Raw genomic sequence first — 21,543 nt, forward strand, 5'->3', positions numbered from 1 at the left:
ATTTAGTTTGTACTTTATGGGATGTGAATCTTGATGATCTTAAATCCTATTTAAATTTATTGTGTGAATACATTTTCCTGGGTTATCGTGTGTTACGTGTCTGCATAAGCAAGACATTCAGGTACTGTTTTCAACTCCTTCATGTCCAAAATCTGCTGTAAAAGCCACAAAAATGCAGTCACAGAAGAATGTATGATGTGCACAGTCCTTCCTGTGGTTCTCTGGAGTGGCTGTGTCTGTAACTGCCTCATGCTGCTGGATCAAGACCTGAAAAGGTTGAAAAGTTGCAGAAATCTGGATTGAAGTTGTGGCAACAATCAGGCAGATCCTCAGACTTTCCCTGTTACTTTTCTTGCACTCTTTACAATGACAGAATATTTGTGGAAATCTAAGGAAAAATACTGCAAGTGAGTTTAGGATCACTCTGTTTTTCACTGCTGGGTGAGGTGTTAGTCCCTCCACTGGCACAGAGGAGCAAGAGAGCTACTTGTGGCAGCTAGCATGTCTGGGTGTGTGTCACAACTGGGACACGTAGAGCAAGGGGCTCTGCAGGTGCAGTAGCAAATCAGTAACCACACACACATTTTTAATGACTGCCAGTTATTGAAAGTAGGAGATACAGAACCAGCGGGATGGCAAAAACAGGCAAAGGAAGAAAGTAAATTTTCAAGCCATTTGGATAAGTCAGGTATCCAGCTAGGTAGAGGGGACAGACAGAGCTAAAATCCAGGAGGCTTTGGAGAAAGGAGAGAAATTATTTCAGCATTAACTTTGCTTTATATTTGCTTTCTCACATTAACTACTAAATACTGTATTCTAGTTCACTATCGTGCATGTTTTTTGGTTGGGTTTGGGGTTTTTTTTGTTGTTTTTAATTTGTAAAGGTCTTTGATACTACATAATTTGTATAATAATTTCTCTTAGTACATATGTTTCATGATTTCATAATTTCTATGAGTTGCATTCTTGACGTGTTGAAGTTTAGACTTCAATCTTTCAGGGAGCTACAGTAAGAAATAATTTTGAAAACAAATGGCTCAGTCTTTGCCAGGGCTCTTTCATTTGTCATTTCATGGTTGTGTTTGCAATAAAAGGTGAGACTTCAAGACCATATTCTGTTAGCAAGATTGCATAAGAACTGCTGGACATCTTTCAGAGATTGTAGTAGTTGTGTTTTGCATGCCCTTAGCATCTTCCTTTTGACAAATACAAAGTGCATCAAAAATACAAATACTGGTTTTTTTTCGGAATACTAAGAAGAAACAGATGGAATAACTTGAACTTTGGGCACTGAGCTAATTTTCAGACTTATTCAGTGTACATTAAGTAATTAGACAGAAAGCTACTTTGTGTAACAATGCATTTAATGTGTACTTACCATCAAAGCTCTTTCCTGTTATTCTGTAAAACCAATTAGCAATTTACCAAATACCAAATTTCATGTTCCTGTGATTTCTTATTTCCTTGTCCAGCATGAAAAAAGTGAAATGGCAATCATATACATTATTATCTTGATAAATACATGATGTACTTTACAATATTAGATCATTTTCTAAGAGGGATTGGGGCACACCTTTTGTCTCAGAGATAATTATTAGCCAGAGTACTTAAGTTTTTCTCATTGACAGACTAGTTCCTTTAGATACTTTGTGAAATTTAATAGTTTCTGTGTGTGTTGGTTTTGTTGTATACATATAATTTAGTTATTCTTTGTTCTAAGTATAACAAAACAGATCATTTCCCTATTACTTTCTTTTTGCCTTCTATCCCATATTGCTCGTGTTTCAGGGATATGATGTTTTGTAAAAGGAATTCCTGGAATCTCATCTAGGTCTTGAAATTAAGGAGAATCCTAAAGCTTCTGACCAGCAGCTGAATGAATTCAGCCCACAATGGATGCATTTGAGTTTGCATCATAATAAATGTGTGTGCATTATTCAGAGAGAGCTCTTAATGTGATATGTCAGAGGTTACAGTATTTCCCAGACTGTGGGCATGTCTCTCTCCCTGCCTGCCAGCTGAGGTTACAGACAAGAGGGAGGATCACAAATTCTATGAAATTGCAGCTGTAGTAAACAGAAATCTTTGCAAATTATTTTCATTGCAAGTGTAGCTGATGAAATGCTTGGATTACCAAGGAATATGACATTTCCTTGATGAGCAATGAACTGTCTTCATTCCATAAATGCGTAAGAAGTATCATTTATGATCTGTAAGTGTCAGGGTTAATAACAGTTACACTGCTCCAAGTACACGTTACAAAGAAATATTGTAGCATGAAAATCTGCTATCAATTCTCAAACTGTGTACCTATGTGCACAGAGATAGGTGGGGATTAGAAAATTAACAACTAATCTAATAAAACACTGATAATTTTGAGTATTTGAGAAGGCCATAAGTGTTCACAAGTTGTTTTGCTACTGAATTGTCCATGTTATTAAATCCATGTGCACGTTTTTTGGTCCACAGTTGACTAGGTTCAGCTTTCAGCTTTGGTTTGTTGGATTTAAGAGGCATCCACTACTGAAGCTCTCATTCATCTGTAAGTCTTCATGAGGTGATCAAGTCAGGTCTTTGCTTCTGATTTGATTGACTGAGTATGATGGAAACAGTTGATAAATTTGCTGACTGTTTTATCCTGTATCTCATTTTTCGAAGATATTTACCTGAAAGACATAACCAAGATGGTTTTGATTAGCTTGTCTTCCTTTAAAACACACACAGAATGGGAAGTGTTCTTAATGGGTTTTTTTTGTTCTGTTTGGCATCAGTGCCTTGACAAAGGTGGTTGTCACGGGGACCATATTTGGGCAATCGTGTGTTCCATGTTGCTGTCATGTGGCTGTCCCACAAATGTCATCTGAAGAGCCAAAAGCAGAATCACTTTCCCAGGCATTGATCAGTGTTTTGAGCAGAGGCAATGAAACCATGTGTCTCACTCTGAAAGTCTGAATATAGTGCTCTTGCTCCAGGGCAATGTACAGTTTTGAGAGCTTGAGAGAAAATTAGATTCTCCATGTAGAAAAAGCCAGATTTTATATTGAGAAATTCTGTCATGATGTCACTTATGCAGATTTACCAAATTTCATGAAATTTCATTAATCAGGAGGAACTGCTAATTTTTCACTCTCAAATTAGTTGGAAAACTTTTCTCATTGCATGTGGTAGGGAAGCAAAAATAACAGCTGGTTTCTGTTAATACCAGCATTTTTTGCTATGATTATCATGGAATCATAGAATTGTCAGAGGTGGAAGGGACCTCTAGAGATCATTGAGTCCAACTCCTCTTCTAAAGCAGGATTCCTGGAGCACATTACTCAAGGCTGCATCCAGGTGGGTCTTGAATATCTCCAGAGAAGGGGACTCCACAACCCCCCTGGGCAGCCTGTCCCAGGGCTCTGTCACCCTCACCATAAAGAAGTTTTTCCTCATATTGACGTGGAACTTCCCATGTTCCAGCTTGTGCCGATTGCACCTCGCCCTGTCACTGGGAACTACTGAAGAGTCTGGCTCCATCCTCCCTGCACCCACCCTTAGATACCTGTAGGCATTAACAAGGTCTCCCCTCAGCCTTCTCTTCTCCAGGCTAAAGAGTCCCAGCTCTCTCAGCCTTTCCTCATAAGGGAGATGCTCCAATCCTCCTATTATTATTTGTATTTATTTATATTATGCTCCAAAGAGACATCCTCTATTCCTGTGGTGCTGCTATCTTTAAATAAACTAAAAATATGTTACACCTGTGCTCCATCTGACATGATTTCCATTCCCTGCTTTCAGAGATTGAGATTTTGCCTTCAGGAGAGAATTTTGATGTCTGTGTTCATACATATTTGCTGCTATGTGCACAGTTTAATTTTCTGTGTTTTGTGGGTTTTTCTGTGTGAAACAGTGGTTTGGGTTTGCTGATTCTAATGGAGGATCATCAACATCACTGCATGATCACTTTGTGGTTGTTGTCAACTAATGGACAGTGAACAGTAACCAGTAGGTGCAATAAGATCCATATTTAGGAGTCACAATTTGTCTCTCTGAGAATCTTAACCTAAATTAAAGCAGTCAAAAGATACTTTAAATCAAATTTGATAGAGTTCTCATCAGTAGATACCATGACCTAGTCTTGTATTGCATGACTTTGTTTTCTGGATCCATTTCTTGAAAATATGGGATGTCTTTCTCAGGCTCAAGTCTTTTTCCTTCCAACCATTATGATTGAAGTTACTAGAGGTTTTTCACATGGAAGCAAAGTGAAGTAGGTTTTTCCATTGCATTTTTGATAATGTGTTTGTTTTCTCTCTGTAAACCCTGCTTTACTCAAACTTCCTATGCATGAGTCCTGTGTGAATAACAAATAGAGATGCTACTAAACAGGGAGTATACAAATATCAGAATTAGACTTACAGATGCATCAGTTGATGATAGTGACTTCTTTGTTTGAAATTTAAGTTCTGTTCCCTCTTGTATCAATCTGGTGTCTTGTGTCTATCTTGTAGCCAATTACAGACATAGTATCTTAAAGATACAGTAAAAGGGGATGTGGTGAGAAGGGTTTGGTTTATAATGCTCTGAATTTCAGACTACTCATGTATCATAGGGGAGCCCTCGTCAATGAGCTATGAGAGAAGGTCCTGTCAGATAGGAAAAGAAGGGAAATCATGCTGAATTTAAGTTAGGAACTTAAGTAATATTGTAATTCCTTTAAATAGGAAAAATAGGAAGAGAAAAATTGTCTATTCCCTTTTCCCTCTAAGACAGAAGCACGTGCTGTGTGTTTATTATCCCACTGAATATAGGACAGACAGATTCCTAGGACTGTACCACTAGTATTTCTCAGTAGCATGAAGGTAGCAGGTGAGGCATCTGGGTAGAATTTGAAGATAAGAGGGTCATGCAGTGTGCATGAACTGTCAAATTCCTTGATGGCTTTAATGACTGTATTTATCCAATCAGTAATTTAAAACAGCATCTAGTATTTGGAGTTATGGCACAGTCACAGGATACATTTAATTATGCAAAAATCTGTGTTTTCAGCTCTTGACATCTGCTCCCTCTTAGTCATTAGACTAATGGCTGTGTACTAATGCTACCAAGAACAATCATTTTCTTGTGGTCTGGTAATAAAAAGGAAAAAGAAGAGTGCTCTGCTTTGCAGTTAATGGAAGAGACAGAGCCATGTCAAGATTATGGTGACAGTTTGTCATTTCTATAATGAACATTATCTTTTTGTTGTCAAACTTCAGCTTTTTTCCCCCTCCTTTTTTTCAGTTATGCTGAGGAAGAATGAATGTAACTGGGAAGAATACATGTTCTTATTATGAAGCTTGTTTTCTGCTCCCTCCCCCAGCCTTTAAGAAACAGCCTTCCTAATAGGAAAAAAATCAATTTTTACAGAGTAATATAAGAAAAGTTACGTGTTTAAATGTTTTGCTCTTAGTTGCAAGTCCTAAGGCTTTGTTTTAGCAGCTACAGATAAAAATCCTGTTGTTTTCCATGGCTTCCTCTTTTCTGATGATTGATATGACAGCATGCAAAAAGGGCAGAGGTGTGCAACTCTTTTTGCTCATTTGAGTTCTCTGCTTACTCCTTGTGCCCCATTTTTGGACATTGGATTGATTGATGAAGAAGATACAGCAGGAAAAAAACAAACATCCAGGTAAGGATCTTTATATATATATATATATATAGTAATAGTGGCTGGTACAGCTTTATAAAGGTGGCTGCTTTTGACTTAGCAGTTATAGTGTCATTATAGAATGATGCTTTACTGATTGATCTTTGGAATTCTGCTCTCTTAATTGAGCTTGCTTGAAAACATACTGTTGCTTTCTGGAAAAATAATGGACACTGGAACTTAAAATGGTTTGTTGTTGTTTGCATTAGAGAACACTTAAGAGTCTTTATTTCTTTGAAAACCATCTTTAGTTGTTTCCTTTGCTGGGATACCTATCAAGCAAAGTGTCTGATCACAATTGTTTGCATGCATTAGGGCTGCCTGGCTTTTAAGGGAAGTGTAGTTCCTTCAGTAGAATTATTCCAGCAAAACCCATAGTAACTCACCACCAGGAAAGGTGATTGGAAGGACTTAGAATCTACCCAATTCAGGGGAAAATAATTTTTGGGTAGCAGTGGATTTTATTGCTGCAACTGTAAGAGAAATACTATTTAGCAATAGGGCTTATCATTATTTATATCAGTTACTATCCAATACCTAGCTAGCTAGCAGGCTTTCTACAAAACTTCTGTTTTAATAGATATAAGTGATTTCAGATGCAAGGATAAATGTTGTGGGTTTTGTTTTACTCAAGCAAGGTTTGTATGTTTTAACAGATGTTTTGACAATGTGATATTGAATGTATTTTGGGCTCTGCTCTTGTAGATATGAGTTAGTATATTTAACTTTGAGATTTTGTCTTTATAAGGTACAATGATAATACGTCATAGCCTGGGAATTATAAGAAATTGAAATTAAGGAATGGAAAACAGTAATATATACCTCAAATTTTAACCAAAAGCTTTTAATGGAGGGCAAGAATTGTGCCAGTATTTCATGTATGCTGGAAAATTCATTTGGTTAAAATCTCAGAATGCAACGTGAAGCAGGACAGCTATGCTTTCACAGGTTTTTACATATGTATTTCCAATGGAGCCCAAAATCCCTCTTGGCTTTTCATAAATGTAACTATGATTTCAGCAGAAATAAAACAACTGATTAACATTTAGATGATTATTTTTCAGAAGTATCACCCAGGCACTTTTTCCTTTTTTACAGAGTTCCCAGTGAGATCACAAAATTTCCTTTATCGCCCTCGGAAGAGCAGCCAAGCTCCTCCCTCCATCCCTCCCCCGCCATCCCAGTACAAAAGAAAACTTTCCACATGGGAGTTTGCTGGGTAGAGGGGATGTTCTTTGGAATGGAATGGTGAAGGGGAGAAAAAGGAAGACTTTCAGTCTCTTTGCAGATGCAAGCTAGCAGAAATTAGCTTCAAAAATCAACGTGAAAGTTGTTGTTATTATTTTGTGGGGGTTGTTTGTAAGTATTTTGGTTTTGCTAAATATTTGTATGCTATGAGAAATCTCAGTTGCTAATTTTCTTAATTTAAATCTAGGTATGTTTGATCAAAATATTTAGGGATTATATATGCAAGTTTGTATATACACAAGAAAATACGTGCACATATGCTTTTAAAATGGAAGGTGTGGGTTTGTTTTAGGTGCAAGGAGCTTGTGCATCAGAAAATGTGACTTTAATGTAGAACTGCTGTATTGCTGTAAACCTGCAGCTCTTCCTCTAGTTTACATGTGGCAGTATAAGATTTTACTAAACATTAATGTATTTCTTATATCAACTACTGATCTGGTCCTGTTGGTTTGTTATATTGGCTTATACACAGTAGTCCTCGAATTTCATAGAATCATGGAATCATATAATTTGCTTTAGTACCATCTAATCTGAGGTGTATTTATCTTGAGGTAGTGACATTTCTTTCCCTACACAAATCTGGAATGTTTTTCTCACAGAAAAGCTGGTGAGTGATTTTTCTTTCAGGATGATTACGTAATGCACAGTCTAGCGTGTTGCATACTTTCCTGATTTTGGAGGTAACAAATAAATAGATTTTATTATCTTGATATTGTGAATAACTTCTCATATGACATTTGTTAAAAAGCCAAAGAAGCCAGACAGAACCAGTGATCGATAGTTATCCAAACAAAGTTTTTGTTGGGAAGAGGGCAGGGAGTGGGAAGCTGAGAATGGGGGACAAAGTTGTAAGTGGAAGAAATGGACATATATGTTAGAATCAGCAGGAGTCCAGTAGAATGTCCGGGTTTGGTTTTACAAAGGACAAAAATATGTTAAATCTGTTGATAATTCGTGGTAGTGAAATAGAAGAAAATGGTGATCAGAGAGCAGAATGATTTTCTCTTTATAAGCTGAGAAGGCAGTAGTAATAGCTTTTTGCAAGGTGTTGTACAACACAGAGAAAGAGGAGATTCCTCCCGTTTCATAGGGTGTTGCTGTGAGCTGCTGTCTTATTTTTTATTACTCCAGATGAACAGTGGTTCCTCTGATAGAAAAATAAGAGCTTCATATAAAATAGTATTTTGATTCCTTTTATGAGCTTTTTTTTTTTTTTTTTTGGTGGAATATGTTATTTTTAATAATGGGCATTGGTTATAGTATCCATGTCTAGTGCATACATGGTGATGATGAACTTGGAGATGCTTACAAAAGTGAGAGTTTTCAGATTGTGCTTCTCTTCTATGTGGTGATCTGGTTGAATATAAAGTTTGAAATCTGAAATAGCTGCTGCAGACTGTTGGGTTTGCTGACATCTGGTTCTGCTCGTGTGGGTGACTCCAGAGTGTTAGAGTGTTTTGGCAGCTATGGAATGGATCAATCCAGGATTGGTACCTATAGCTGGGTGTCCCGATGCATCTGTCTACAATCTAGGTGTTTAATCTCCCATTACAGTCACTGGAGATTTAGTTAAGGTCTGGAGTTTTAGATTATTTTAAAGTAACTGATTCCCTTTGGTCACCTGAATATCTCTACAGCTTTGACTGACTATACATGCCACTAGGTATCTGTGACTGTCATGGGAGTTGAGGTGCCTTGCTCACATGCAGGACCTCAAGAAAGCTGTCTGTATCTGCCATAACATCTTTGTGTTTCTGAGTATCTGGCCTATGTGTTAATATAAATGTATCTATTTATAAGGTACTAAAAATCCTACTGATTTTGTCTAAATACCTGAAAAGACCATCTGGTTACTTGAACCAAAATTGTATGTGGTGTATGCACTTCAGTGTGGCAGAGTACTCCCTTCCTTGAACTGCTTGGAACTAATCTGGTCCTGGATGTTTTGTTATTGTCATTGTCTGACCTGTGTGTAAGATTTATTAAAATTTGATTTTGCAAATGCCTACTTAAAATGAGTTTGACCAAAACAAGCTTTTGGGAAATACTGTGAATAAGTACTGGAAAAGGAACAGAGCTCTGACTAGAGCATAACAATTTCAGTCCTATAGTGGTGAATCTCATAGTAAGCACTGCTAAATGTTTATTTTTTATTATTATTTACTTGTTCATATTAAGTTGTTTCTTGACTGATGTTAAGCAGATAGTTATTTGATTTTGTGCTTTCAAACAAAATCCTGCCACAGGGACGCATTTTTACTCTTTATTGCCATGTCAAAGAATCTACTAACTCCATACTTAAACCAGACTAAGCAGAAAGTTTACCCCTTATTTTTTTTTAAAAATCCAGATACTCACAGGAAATATTCAGTGGGTGGCTATTGACAAGGGAGTGGAAATAATTTGAGACTCAGAATTGGTTATAATACATACTAGAACTAGAATGAGACACAAATAAAGACATTTTTCTATTTATGTTCCTACTAGTTTTCCAGATACACACCATAATTCTTATATATATATATACACACACACATATATATATATATATATATATATATATATAAAATATGCATTTGAAGAAGAGAACCATAATTACAATGGAGTCTTGAATCTCTCTTATCCTCCACATATGAAGTCACAAAACCAAAGTACCACAGCTGGACTTTGGGTGATCAAAGATGCAAATTGTTTTAAAGACTCGTTGGTAACCAAAAGTGTTTATTAGATGGGAACAATTGGTTTTGACATGAGTCACAAAGGGCAAGTCATCCCATAATGGGTTAAAATTTTCTTCCTCTTTTGTGGACTAGAACTGCAGTCATGTAAATTGCTGTCACATAAAAGTAATGTGGTAAATTCAGGCCAGGAGTCATTAGTAACTGAATACTTCCAGTGATTTGCCTTACATCACTTCAGTGCTTCTCATTATCTTGCAACCCCTCCCCTTTTGTCAGTGATTGAAACTCAAGCAGAATAATTGAAAGTATATCTTTGAAGGTACTCTGCTAATCCCCAGAACAACTGTGGTATTTGTGAATACATGAGAAGGTGAAATTGCTTCATCATATTTGCCTTTTCCCAGGCTGGTATGGGAGGCAGACCCATACCTGTCAGCATGCATAAACAAGTCAATGACTAGGATCAAAATCCTAGGAGTTAACAGTAACTAAATTTGTGTCCTCTGATGGTTGGAAAAGAGTAATTATTAAATGAGTAAACATAACCAAGACCTGCAGAAACAGCAGACACTCTAGTGCAGAGCCACAAAGTGTTGAGGCACTTGCAAAATTCTAGGAGTGACTGATCTTCCTGTTGACATGCAGTTGTGAGGAGGGTGATGCCAGATTTACTTGATGATTTGGTTTGTAGTAGTGCTTCATCTTGCCTTTCAATTCTGCATGACAATCAGTGGGTATGGAGCTAGAGGGCTGATCAGTGGCCAGATCACCTCCCAGTGAAGTTTGTTTTGAGCAAGTGCAGGTCCCTGGCTTTTCTAACCACATAGAACACGGCAGGTCACAAGCAGAATTAAGGATAGCAGCTATCCCAGTTCTGTCACTGGTGGTGTAATTTGTTGAGAAATGTGTATTAAGTGGTTCCTGATGACCAAGGCTTGCTGTGCAGGTATGCAGGACTCACTGTCAGCAAAGTTAGTGAAATAATATCAAGCAACCTGCTACAGTTTGTCGTATGATGCATCATACGTTTTGTACACTGGTGATAAGTCATGTCAGGATAAATCAATTTCAAAAGATTCCTTATAAAAACTTCAGGAAATCTGGAGGTGCATTTGAAACCCAAATGTTTCCCAGACACTGCTATTTTCATATGGATTTTCACAGAAGAATGAAATTGTTTATGTAGTGTTTTAAGTTGTGTATGATTTCCGTTACTTTCTCATTGTCAAAATCTTTCTTTTTTTTTTTTTTTTAAGTTACTTGAAGTTAAGTTCTTTTTTGCAGTTATTAGCACTGGAAACAAACATCTAGAAGGAAAAATGGATCCCTTGTTTTGGCCATCAGAAGCTAACAGCTTTCGACGTTTCACCCCTGAGTCCTTGGCAGCAATAGAGGAAAGAATTGCTCAGAAGAAAAAGCAGCAAGGCAAAGTCAAACAGAAGAATAAGGACCAAGATGCTGGAGAAGAAAAACTTACTCCTCAGCTTGATCTGAAAACCTGCAAGAAGCTGCCATCTCTGTATGGGGATGTTCCTGTGGAGCTCGTTGGGGAACCCCTTGAGGATTTTGATCCATACTACAGTGATCACAAGGTTAAAACTTTCAAAAGCACTTTTTTTTTTTTTAAATTCAATTTTGTCTGTTGAACTCTTAAGAGATAGCAAAAGCTCCGGTCAGAAGGTGCTGGGTTTTGATCGTTCTGTAGACAGAGCTTTAAAAGTTCCTAGTGTTTTTTGGGGCAGGAGTTCAAAGGTATGCTCTGGAGTATTTCAAGTTCCAGTCAGCAATCAAAATTGATTATGAAAATATGATACACTTGGTAAATACACTTTGATAGGAAGTATATTCTAGGCTACTGTAGGGTTTGTTTTGTTTTCCAGAGCAGTTTCTGTGATGTCTGTTGGCTGAACTCACTGTTGTATAAACAGTGGCTGTTACACTGTAGATCACACCAGAATTGCTGATTTACTGCACAGGCTTTTGCTGAATTACAAATACACAAATCAGAGGAGACATATTTGAGATACTTCCAGTAGTCTGTGTAGCAAAGACATATATTTTCATTACAGTCTGTTAATTTTCTGGTATGTCTCATAAGCTTTGTTTATTGTACCACATTTATATTGCATAGACTTCATGCTATTGCAAAGTGGTTTGTGTTGTTGCCCGTAGGAGTGTGTAAAGTAGATGCTCTAGGAATCCCTTCTAAATGAAATGTCTATTGTATAATTGCTTACTACTGGGGGGAACTTGACCTGAGGAAATTTTTGGGGAAAAATGTTTCATATACTAGGATTTATTTTTCTTAACAGACTTTTATGGTGGTAAATAAGAGGAGGACTATTTTCCGTTTTACTGCCACTCCTGCCTTGGGTATAATTGGTCCCTTTAATCCAATCAGAAAAGCAGCAATTAAAATTCTGATCCATTCATATCCTTTTATTGGTTTCCTTTATTTCAGTCTTAAACTATACTGTTCCATTTTCTGTCATTCTGGTCCTGTATTCATGTTCCTGTACATGTAAGCTCATGTGCCTGTGACAGAGATTTTTTTTAAGTTATACTGAATCTTGTTTTAGAACAGCCAAGATATTTACATGGTGTTGGCACAAGTAAAAATGTCAGAAAGCTCATATTTAAAGTCAGATTTCACATATTGTTATGAAGCAACATTTAGAGCCTACTGCATGGTATTTTAGCCCTTTTCCAGAACTTTTTAAAAATCTCTACTATGGTGACAAACTTATTTAAAAAAACAAAAGAAAGCAAAACAAACAAACAAGCAAAAATAAACCCCAAAAAACAAACCTAAAACAAAACCAATCAAACCCACAATAAAACCAGTGACTCCTTAGTTATTTCAAGATGAAGGATGGGACTCACAGCAATGCTTTGCTGAAAGATGGTATCCTAAGAAACGTATTTCAGACTCCATTTCTGAAAAGCATCCATTTTTTAGATGTTTGCAAAAATATATATACGTACTTTGAAGAATGTAAAAATGTGAAGAATGGCAGGTGCAAAACCATAGGTGGATTATTTTCTGCTCTTTTTGCCAAGCATCTGTTTTCCTTTGGAATTATTAATTTTTAGAAATACATCCTTTTATGGGAACTCCTGGCTGACTTTGAATGCATATTCATGCTACTAGAGATTGCTGAATTTGCTGTTCAGTTTCAAATAAATATTACATTTGAGGCCAAGGTTTGTTTCAGAAAAAGAACTGCTTTTATTAGGTAACAAGTGAACAAGTTTTTTCTCATGTATGTTTTTGTTGCCTGCCACATAAGATGAAAAAGTTTTCTGAATGCATGGCAGAGCTTAGGTGTCTCTTGTAGGAATGTATATATGGACTCTCAGTTTAAAAAAAATAGTGGTTATTGATAATTACATTTTTAATCTGTTTTTCCTAGGTTTTAAGACCCCATGTTCTTATGCGGTTGTTGCCCATTTCTCTGTATTCCATGCTTCTACTGGGAAGAAATTAATGTTTCTTAAGTGTCAAATAACAGTAGACAGCAGAGGACTCAGAATTTTTTATTTCTTTATGTTCCTCATCTTTTCTGTGAAGTGTATTATGCCCCATTAATATCCTAACTACCAAAACTCTCTCCCCATGCAGCTAATTGTTATTTTTAAATAATAAAGTTTAGCCAGCTGAGCAGAAGCTTGATCTACCATCTGTTTCTTTGGAAAACACATGAAAAAACCTGAGCATATTCAAACCCAAAGTAATTACTTCAATATGGGTGGGTTTTGGGGTTTTTTTGGTGTAAATCAGGCTTTATAATACAGCACTTTTTCCTTAACTTATTATTCACATTGTTTGTTGGCTTTATTACATGTACTGTGGTACTCAATTGTGCTTTCATAGCTATAGATAAGCTTCCAGAGTCACTCAACGTCACTGAGTAAGTATCTCATTTGCCATTTTTTCACTCTTTTCCTAAGGATACTAAAACGCTGGACTGAAAAATTGAAGTGATGTGGTGATCTAATTCTGGGGCTTGAAAATTCTGTGACAGACCTCTGAGGAAGATTTAGGATTATTATCATCATTATTATTGTATCACAGAGTCTTCTGTGCACCTTCAGTGCCTTTTCTTAGAGGCTTACACCATATGCCCTTCTCTCTAAGTTGGCTAATTTTGCCATCTGGTGTAACATAGAAGGTTGCCCTAATTTTCCTTTTAAGGATTAAGCCTTTTAGAGAGACTGTGCAGTAGGTTCCTAACTTTATATCTCTCATTCTAAGACAGTAACCTGAATATCTGTTATGGCTGGCTCATGCAAAAAGGATAAGGGTAAATGTTAATTCCATTCTTTCTTGCCATTTCCTGGGGATGCCCCTGGTTAAATTGTTCACACTAGGAAACCGTCTGTTTATAATGTCTTGTTACCTTTTGTAATTGTGCACTGTGTATAATTTCACTTAATGTTCTAGAACTAAGCCTTGAAAATGTGCCTGAAGCCTCAGAGGTTCTCTTATTTTAAGTCCTCTTATTTTGGGATCAGCATGGGGATAATGATAGCTTAATTTTATGTTGGATTTCTTTCAGTTATAGTGTATTTGTCAGAATAAATGTATAAAATATGCAAACTTTAAAGGCTAAAAGAAGTCTGATATTTTGCTGCCAAAATGTTGAGGCTTTGAAATTTTCCGGCAGGCTTTAGAACATAAACATGATCTTAAACATTTTTCATAAGGAAATATGAGCTATCCTTCATCCAGAAATAGTGTGTGCTTATGTGAATATCTGTGGTTATAGCTTTACATTTAAAATTGACATTAAAATCTTGTGTTTGCAGATTTACACTGAAATCTTACTAAAATGCAGGAATGAATTTTTTTATACCTGTGATGTTTCTGAAAGTAACGTGACCTGTCCTATTTCATTTCACATTTTCTGTCTTAATCTCCATCCAGTGACTAAATCATAGGAAACGTAAAAATGGCCTGAATATGTCTGAATCTCATAAATATTTTTATTTCTGTAACTTTAATGTACACTTGCCTTCTCAGGTACATTTTTACTGGCATATACACGGCGGAAATATTGATAAAAGTAGTAGCAAGAGGATTTGTTTGGAATGAATTCACTTTTCTTCGTGATCCGTGGAACTGTGTGGATCTCGTCGTTATTGTTATAATGTAAGTCAAACTCATTTGTTCTTTTACACTCAAAAGACAACTGTGCAGATAAAATGATACTTGATACTGCTGAAGTTCTTCAGTGTGGTTGGCATCCTACGTGCTTAAGAGTTACTGTGGTTGAATCCCATAGTCATAGACCTTAAAAAAAGACCTAAATGCAAAGCTCATCTTTGAGCTTTCTAACTTTTACTCTGGATCAGAGGAAACTCATTTGAGAAGGATCCAAAGTAGGTCACAGGTGTTGAATGACAGGGTGATAAATAGCAGATGAAATCCCAAGAATGTAAAGTGATGCTCAAAGTAAATCAGACCCAGCTTTACAGGCATAGTTATGGGCTTCTAAATAGCTTTCCCTTGTTGGGAAAACAAATGTTGGAGTTAAGATGGTCAGGCTTGTGAAAACACCACTCCAGTGTGCAATCATCGTCAGAGAAAGAAAAAAGAAGGACATTGAGAGTAAGAAATAAAGAAGAACACCACATAGTTGTTTCACTGTGTCCTGTATTTTTCTTCAGGATTATATGGAGTTTTGCTCCTGACATTTCAAAAGATGACAGAATTAGAAAAGATACAGAGAAGAGGTGTATCTTGTATCCTACATAATAATAAACTATTTAAATGGAGTAGAACTCATGAAAAAAAAATAATAAAATGCAGAGCAGGAGCATGGTTGAAGTCTGTGGCACAGAGTCAAAAAGAGAATGAGTAATTTGTGGTGTCCTATAGTGAGAGCTAAAGGCACCAAATGAAGTTATCATATGGCACAATAAAAAAGAAGGGAGTGGTTTCTCACTCTACATGTAGGTATATTCCCATAGGAGGCTGTGGATTCAAAAAACTTAGTGGCATTCACAAGGCTTCTGGGCAAAATCCTGGATGAAGACATATGAAGGGTTATTTTTAACAGAGATACTATGTCTTGTTAAGGAATTTCCTGAGCTATAAATTGGTTGGAAGAATTAAATCTGGGGAGCATCACTGCCTTGATTCTAAACTCACCTGTAAGTGTCAGTTAGGGGTCATTCTTAAAGACAGGGCAACAGGCCAGGTGGATCATTGCTGTGATCAGTGTGGTCAAATTGATATCAAAACCGATTAGGTAGGTGGACAAGAAATGAAGAAACCAAGGAAAAATGTTGTTGTCAAATACATAATGTTAATCTCAAAAACAAAATAATCAGATTGACTCATGTCCAGCCCCTGAGGTTTCAAAGCCAACATCTAATTTAGCAGTTCTAAATAGTTTTCAATTGTCTTGTTCTAATTTATTAGAGGTTTAGAGTGATTTAGATTGGAAGGAACCTCTGGAGATCACGTGGTCCAGCTCCATGCTAAAAGCAGGACTAATTTAGATTAGGTAGCTCAGGACTTTGTCCAGTCAAGTTCTAAGTTTCTCAAAGCATGGAGATTTGACAACCTCTGAGCAACCCATTCCAACCACACTGTGGGGTGTTTTCTTCCAAATTTTTAATTGAAATTTCTTGTGCAGCAATTTATGTCTGCTGCCAGATAATTTCAAATTATTGAAACTATTAAACTGAAACTAATTTCAACACTCAAATTCATAGCTGACTGTTAAATATAACCTAGAAAGACAGCCATATACAGAGTTAACATATTGTAAATCTAGTTGTCCTCAACTCCCTTCTTCTAAAGTATGTATTGTGTAGTTCTGAGATGGCTGCAATGTGTACTTTCATGTGGCCTAAATCAGTTTAGCCTTAGTACAAGAAGATTTGGTTGTGACACTGAAAGTTTTATACTTATTTGGCATTTTGATAAGTAAACTCTTTGAAAGTTAAGCATCCAAATCCACACTAAGTAAAATGTGCTGTGTTTCTTTTCAGAAGCATGCATGAAATATCTCATTATTTTATATCAATACCTAGAATGGGACTTAGATTCCTAACGTTAGATCTTTACCTTAGGACATATTTCACCTATTTATTTTATGTAACTTATTAATTAATGTGTGCTCAATATGCATATGGTCTGAAAAGCTGGAGCTTGGTCCTTCAGTGATAGGGTGGTTTAATTTTGTAGGTATGCTACTATGTGTAAACCTACAGGCAAGGTTTCAGCTCTTAGAACTTTCAGAGTATTGAGGACTTTGAAAGCTATTTCAGTAATACCAGGTAAGTAACATGTCTTCCTACTTTTCTCTCTGCTTTAGCAGTATGCTGTCTCTAATTCCTCTCCTGTTTTTGTCTTCAGTTTCTTGGTCACTTTTTGTGATGGTTAATGATGTCCAAGGTGTGGCTGCTTTGCAGTTTGTAGTAACTCTCAGCAGCATCCTAACAGAATATTTTTTGTCATCTTTCTCAAAATGATATTGATTCGGGCAAATATAAATATTTTCTGCTTTTCCTGTGCCATTGCTAATATTCACCTTTACTTAACCCAGTGCTCTTGTCTTTCTACTTTTGTTTTACCTGATCTGCACACCTTATTCTATACGTTGTCTTAACATAATATGGCTATGCCAGCATATTTCTGGGTTTGCATTGTGCTTCATTAGCTTTTTTTTAAAAAACTGGTGATATCTGTAAGGCATTATCTTCTAAGACAGAATTCCCTGAGGTCAGCAGAAGCTATCCTTAATTGTAATGTTTATTTAGCACAATGTGAAGTACTTGTTTAATGTTAATCAAGCACAGAAATCTGTCCATATCCATTAAATTTGTAAGAGCTTGCTTAGATGACATCTTACTTCAGAATTTTCAAGTTAGGAAAGTTAGTTAGAAGGAAGTAAAAGCCAAATAAGTTATTATTAGGCAATTTAAATAAAAATACTCATCCCTGTGCTTTATTTTACCTCATTTAATACTCTGAAGTTACAAAACCATTTACACTGATTGTATGTTATCATACTGTTTTTAAGATACTTGCAAGTATTGTACGTTATCCTATGGGAACACTACTCTAGTCCTCACTTTGCATATTATTGAATCTTATTTTTCTAGGCCTGAAAGTCATCGTCAATTCACTTGTTGAATCTGTTAAGAAACTGACAGATGTGTTGCTCTTGACTGTTTTTTGCTTGAGTGTATTTGCTCTAATAGGCCTCCAGCTTTTTATGGGCAACTTAAAATCCAAATGTGTCCGCAATGATACTATATATAATGACACAATATGTAAGGATGCCAAGACATACAATCAAAATGATTATGGTAAATTTTATTCTTTTCTCCCTTTACATCATCTGTGTGTCTTCCCGTGCATGTCTTGTTCTTTTCACAGGGATGTTGAAATGTCCTTGCATGTATTTCTCACAAGAAGGTTTGTCCTTCTATTTGCACAGTAGCAATATCAAGTCTGGAAAAACTCAATGTAAGATGAGTGAATCATAGAATGGTTTGGGTTGAAAGAGAATTTTAAAGGTCCTCTAGTTCTAACCCCCCTGCCAAGGGCAGGGAGACCTCCCACTACACCAGGTTGCTCCAAGCCCCATCCAGCCTGGCCTTGAACACTTCCAGGGAGGGGGCATCCCCAGCTTCTCTGGGCAACCTGTCCCAGTGTCTCACCACCCTCATGGGAAAGAAGTTCTTCCAAATATCCAATCTAAATCTACCATCTTGCAGTTTCAAACCATTCCCCTTTGCCTGTCACTAAATGCCCTTGTCAAAAGTCCCTCCCCAGCTTTCCTGGAGCCCCTTCAGGCACTGGAAGGTGCTTTAAGGTCTCCCCAGAGCCTTCTCTTCTCCAGGCTGAACAACTCCAACTCTCTCAGCCTGTCTCCATAGCAGAGGTGCTCCAGCCCTCTGAGCATCTTCATAGCCCTCTTCTGGACCTACTCCAACAGCTCCATGTCCTTTTTATGGTGGGGGCCCAAGAACTGGACACATTACTCCTGGTGGGGTTTCACAGAAACATAGTAGAGAATTACCTCCCTCAACCTGTGAATCTTTGGTTTGAAGAAAGACTCTGTGGGATAGAAGGGACTGTGTTTTCTCCAAGTATTTGCTGATTTACATATGCACTGGGATCCTAAAATTAGGTACTGCAAAGAGAAATATTTTTTTCATCAATTAATCTCTATAATTCAGAGATTTTTCCCTACTTCTTGCAGAGATCCTTATTTTTACTGGAGATCAAATAAAATATTTCTTTGTGAGCTATTCAATTAAGATGTTAAAAAACCATAAATGCCATAGGGACAGTTTTGCTGAGAAACAGCCCTATATACTATGTGTTGTAAAAGGAGCCTTACATAGAGATTTGGTCCATCAGGGTATTTTTTTAAAGTTCAGCAATGTGTGGTTTGCTGTCAGAGTGCTGTAGCAACTGTCAGCTTCTGATTTCATGATTCCTTGGGTTGTTGTTTGGGTTTTTTTTTAATTAGATATCTGCTACAGAATGAATGGATCTTCTGAAATACTGCTCTGCGGGTTCAGTTCACAACCTGAGTAAGTGATGAAAACAGTTTTAGTACTTCCTTGGTTTTTTCTCCAGATATACTGGGGGATTAGTTTTGGCCTAAAGGAACGGTGATGACTTTTCAAGAGAGTGGAATACATGTGTGTGGGGTTATTAAATTAAAACCCAGATATTTCACATCAGAAAAGGAATTATTTAAAGTCCGAGGATGCAAGCAATTATATATGTGCTTTGTATATTACCAGTGATAATATAATGTTAATGTAGAATGATATAGGAGGAGTATGGATACAGATCAGTAAAGAGCTATGAGATATGAATAAACTCTCCTCATCTTGGTTAAGTATTTAAAAAAAGCACATTTCCATTTCCCCCCCTCTCTATGTATTTGTTTGCATCTCAGATGGAGAATTTCTGTCTAGTTTCTTTGCCTAAATAAATGGCTTTCAAGGATTATCTGATACTAATCAGCCCTCCTGGCAGAATTATATTGGGGAATTTAATTAAAAACATACAGAAAATGGAACAAATCTGAATTTGCTGGTGTGTACTGGGTGTTTTCAGGTGTAATCTCATACTGCAAGTAAGGACTGTTTAACATTTCTTTTCTGGTTAGGAAAGAGTGCCCAGAAAACTATAGCTGCATGAAGGTTGGTAAGAATCCTGACTTTGGTTACACAAGTTTTGATCATTTTGGCTGGGCCTTCCTTTCTTTATTCCGTCTGATGACACAGGATTGCTGGGAGCGCCTCTACAGACAAGTAGGTACTTTTCTTACCTCCTAGAATGACTTTAGACATGCAGTTTAGAGCTTTAGGTCCACTAGAAAAATCTGCACCTGTTTTAACATCACTGGTACCCAATTTCTTTCAAAATGAATGTAAATATTAAGGAAGTAGCTTCAAGTGACTCAGTTGTAACAGCTGCAAGTGATACTGGATGGGAGCAATCCTGCTGTGAAATTTGTTGGGAGAACACACTTGGGTCAGTGATTAGTAGTTAAATGTTATTATGTAATTACCAGAGGATTTGGGTATATAATAGATCCAGCTAGTGAGCTCACTGTTGCTGCAGGGTTTATAAGAACTTGTGACATACTGTTTCTCTTCCTTTGAAGTCTTGACTCCTCACCAAGCCTTTTGGCTCAACATATACACTTGCATTTCAGATAATTTTTGACAACTGGTACTAAAAAAAAATGGAGCCAGAGAGTTGAACATAACATCTAAATTCTATTTTTTGACAAAAATTATACAAAAGCTGCATGTAGAGAATGCTCTGGATCCCTTACAGCTATGCAATGCCTTTGCTAGAAGGGAATTATCCTCTGCCTTATTCTATAGCTTTCATATGGTTCAGTTTAATTTTTTTTCAACTAACTTTTCTTAAGTGAGATTTTTTTGTTTTTAATGGATGCATCTTCTTTTTGCCATTTGGTGGTCTTGTGGTTTTTAATTTTTAATGTCTCAGAGCTTAATTTGGGGCCACGTCCTCTGCTTCCACTTTAAAAAAAGTATAAATAAGCAGTCAGTCTAAATAAATTAGACTGTATAAATTAGACCAAAGGTAGATCCTACTGTTGTTCAATGAAACGGTGCAATACATGGTCTTTTTATATTGTGTAGGGAGATAAATTGTTTAAAGGTAGTTTGAAATTCTATTGTAAATGGTAGTTTGTTAAGTATTTGTTACAGGCTTTACATTTTCCTCACAGACTATCCGTACATCTGGAAAAAACTCCATTTTATTTTTCCTGGGGGTCATCTTTTTATGCTCATTTTATCTCTTCAATCTAATCCTGGCTGTTGTAACTATGGCATATGAAGAGCAAAGCAGAGCTACTCTTGCTGAAACAGAGGCAAAGGAAAAGTTACTTCAGGATGCCAAACAGCTTCTAGAGAAAGAAAAGGTTTGTACATTGTTATAGAAATATATAATATGTGATTCCTTTTGTTTTCTTCTATTTGTGAATTAAGGAAATTAGGATTTTAGTTAAATATGTGCTTCTTACAATACTTTAATATCTCTTTCTCTCTGTCTCTTTATAAATAGCCACATATATGTATGTATATATTTATAAAAATATATAAAAACATTTCTGTAGTATAAACAAACAGGTTGAGTCCAAGTTAAATCATATTAAGTTTTAGCATTTTCAGACCTGACATTGTATAGGAATGACTTGCTGGCAAGTATATAGCTTTTATGGTATGGCTCAGGTGCCTGCTCTGTGGGTTGCCCCATTCTTGTGCACTGCCACTGTTGCCCTCTACAGAAATTCCTTTCTCTGGATATTCCTTCTTGTTATTCCTCCATCCTCTAATGAAGGAAATAGGAGTGGGTACATTTGCATCCATAAGAAAAGTTGTCATTTTTCCAGTTCCCTGAGATTGGAAGTTCTGATGCTGATAGAT

At 36.6% G+C, this 21,543-nt stretch overlaps 1 protein-coding gene across 1 annotated transcript in view; it reads left to right on the forward strand.

The window, feature by feature from the left end:
* Window positions 1-10,910: 10,910 nt before the first annotated feature.
* Window positions 10,911-21,543, forward strand: part of LOC127380383 (sodium channel protein type 5 subunit alpha-like) — a 36,330-nt gene continuing 25,697 nt past the window's right edge. Inside the window, 9 exon segments of the mRNA XM_051609168.1 lie at window positions 10,911-11,189; window positions 11,910-12,028; window positions 13,419-13,508; window positions 14,621-14,749; window positions 16,796-16,887; window positions 17,716-17,958; window positions 19,095-19,158; window positions 19,746-19,890; window positions 20,844-21,038. Coding sequence (XP_051465128.1) covers window positions 10,917-11,189; window positions 11,910-12,028; window positions 13,419-13,508; window positions 14,621-14,749; window positions 16,796-16,887; window positions 17,716-17,958; window positions 19,095-19,158; window positions 19,746-19,890; window positions 20,844-21,038 — 1,350 coding nt within the window. The 5' untranslated portion in view covers window positions 10,911-10,916.

This window comes from Apus apus, chromosome 2, assembly GCF_020740795.1.
Source record: "Apus apus isolate bApuApu2 chromosome 2, bApuApu2.pri.cur, whole genome shotgun sequence".
NCBI classification, from domain to species: domain Eukaryota; kingdom Metazoa; phylum Chordata; class Aves; order Apodiformes; family Apodidae; genus Apus; species Apus apus.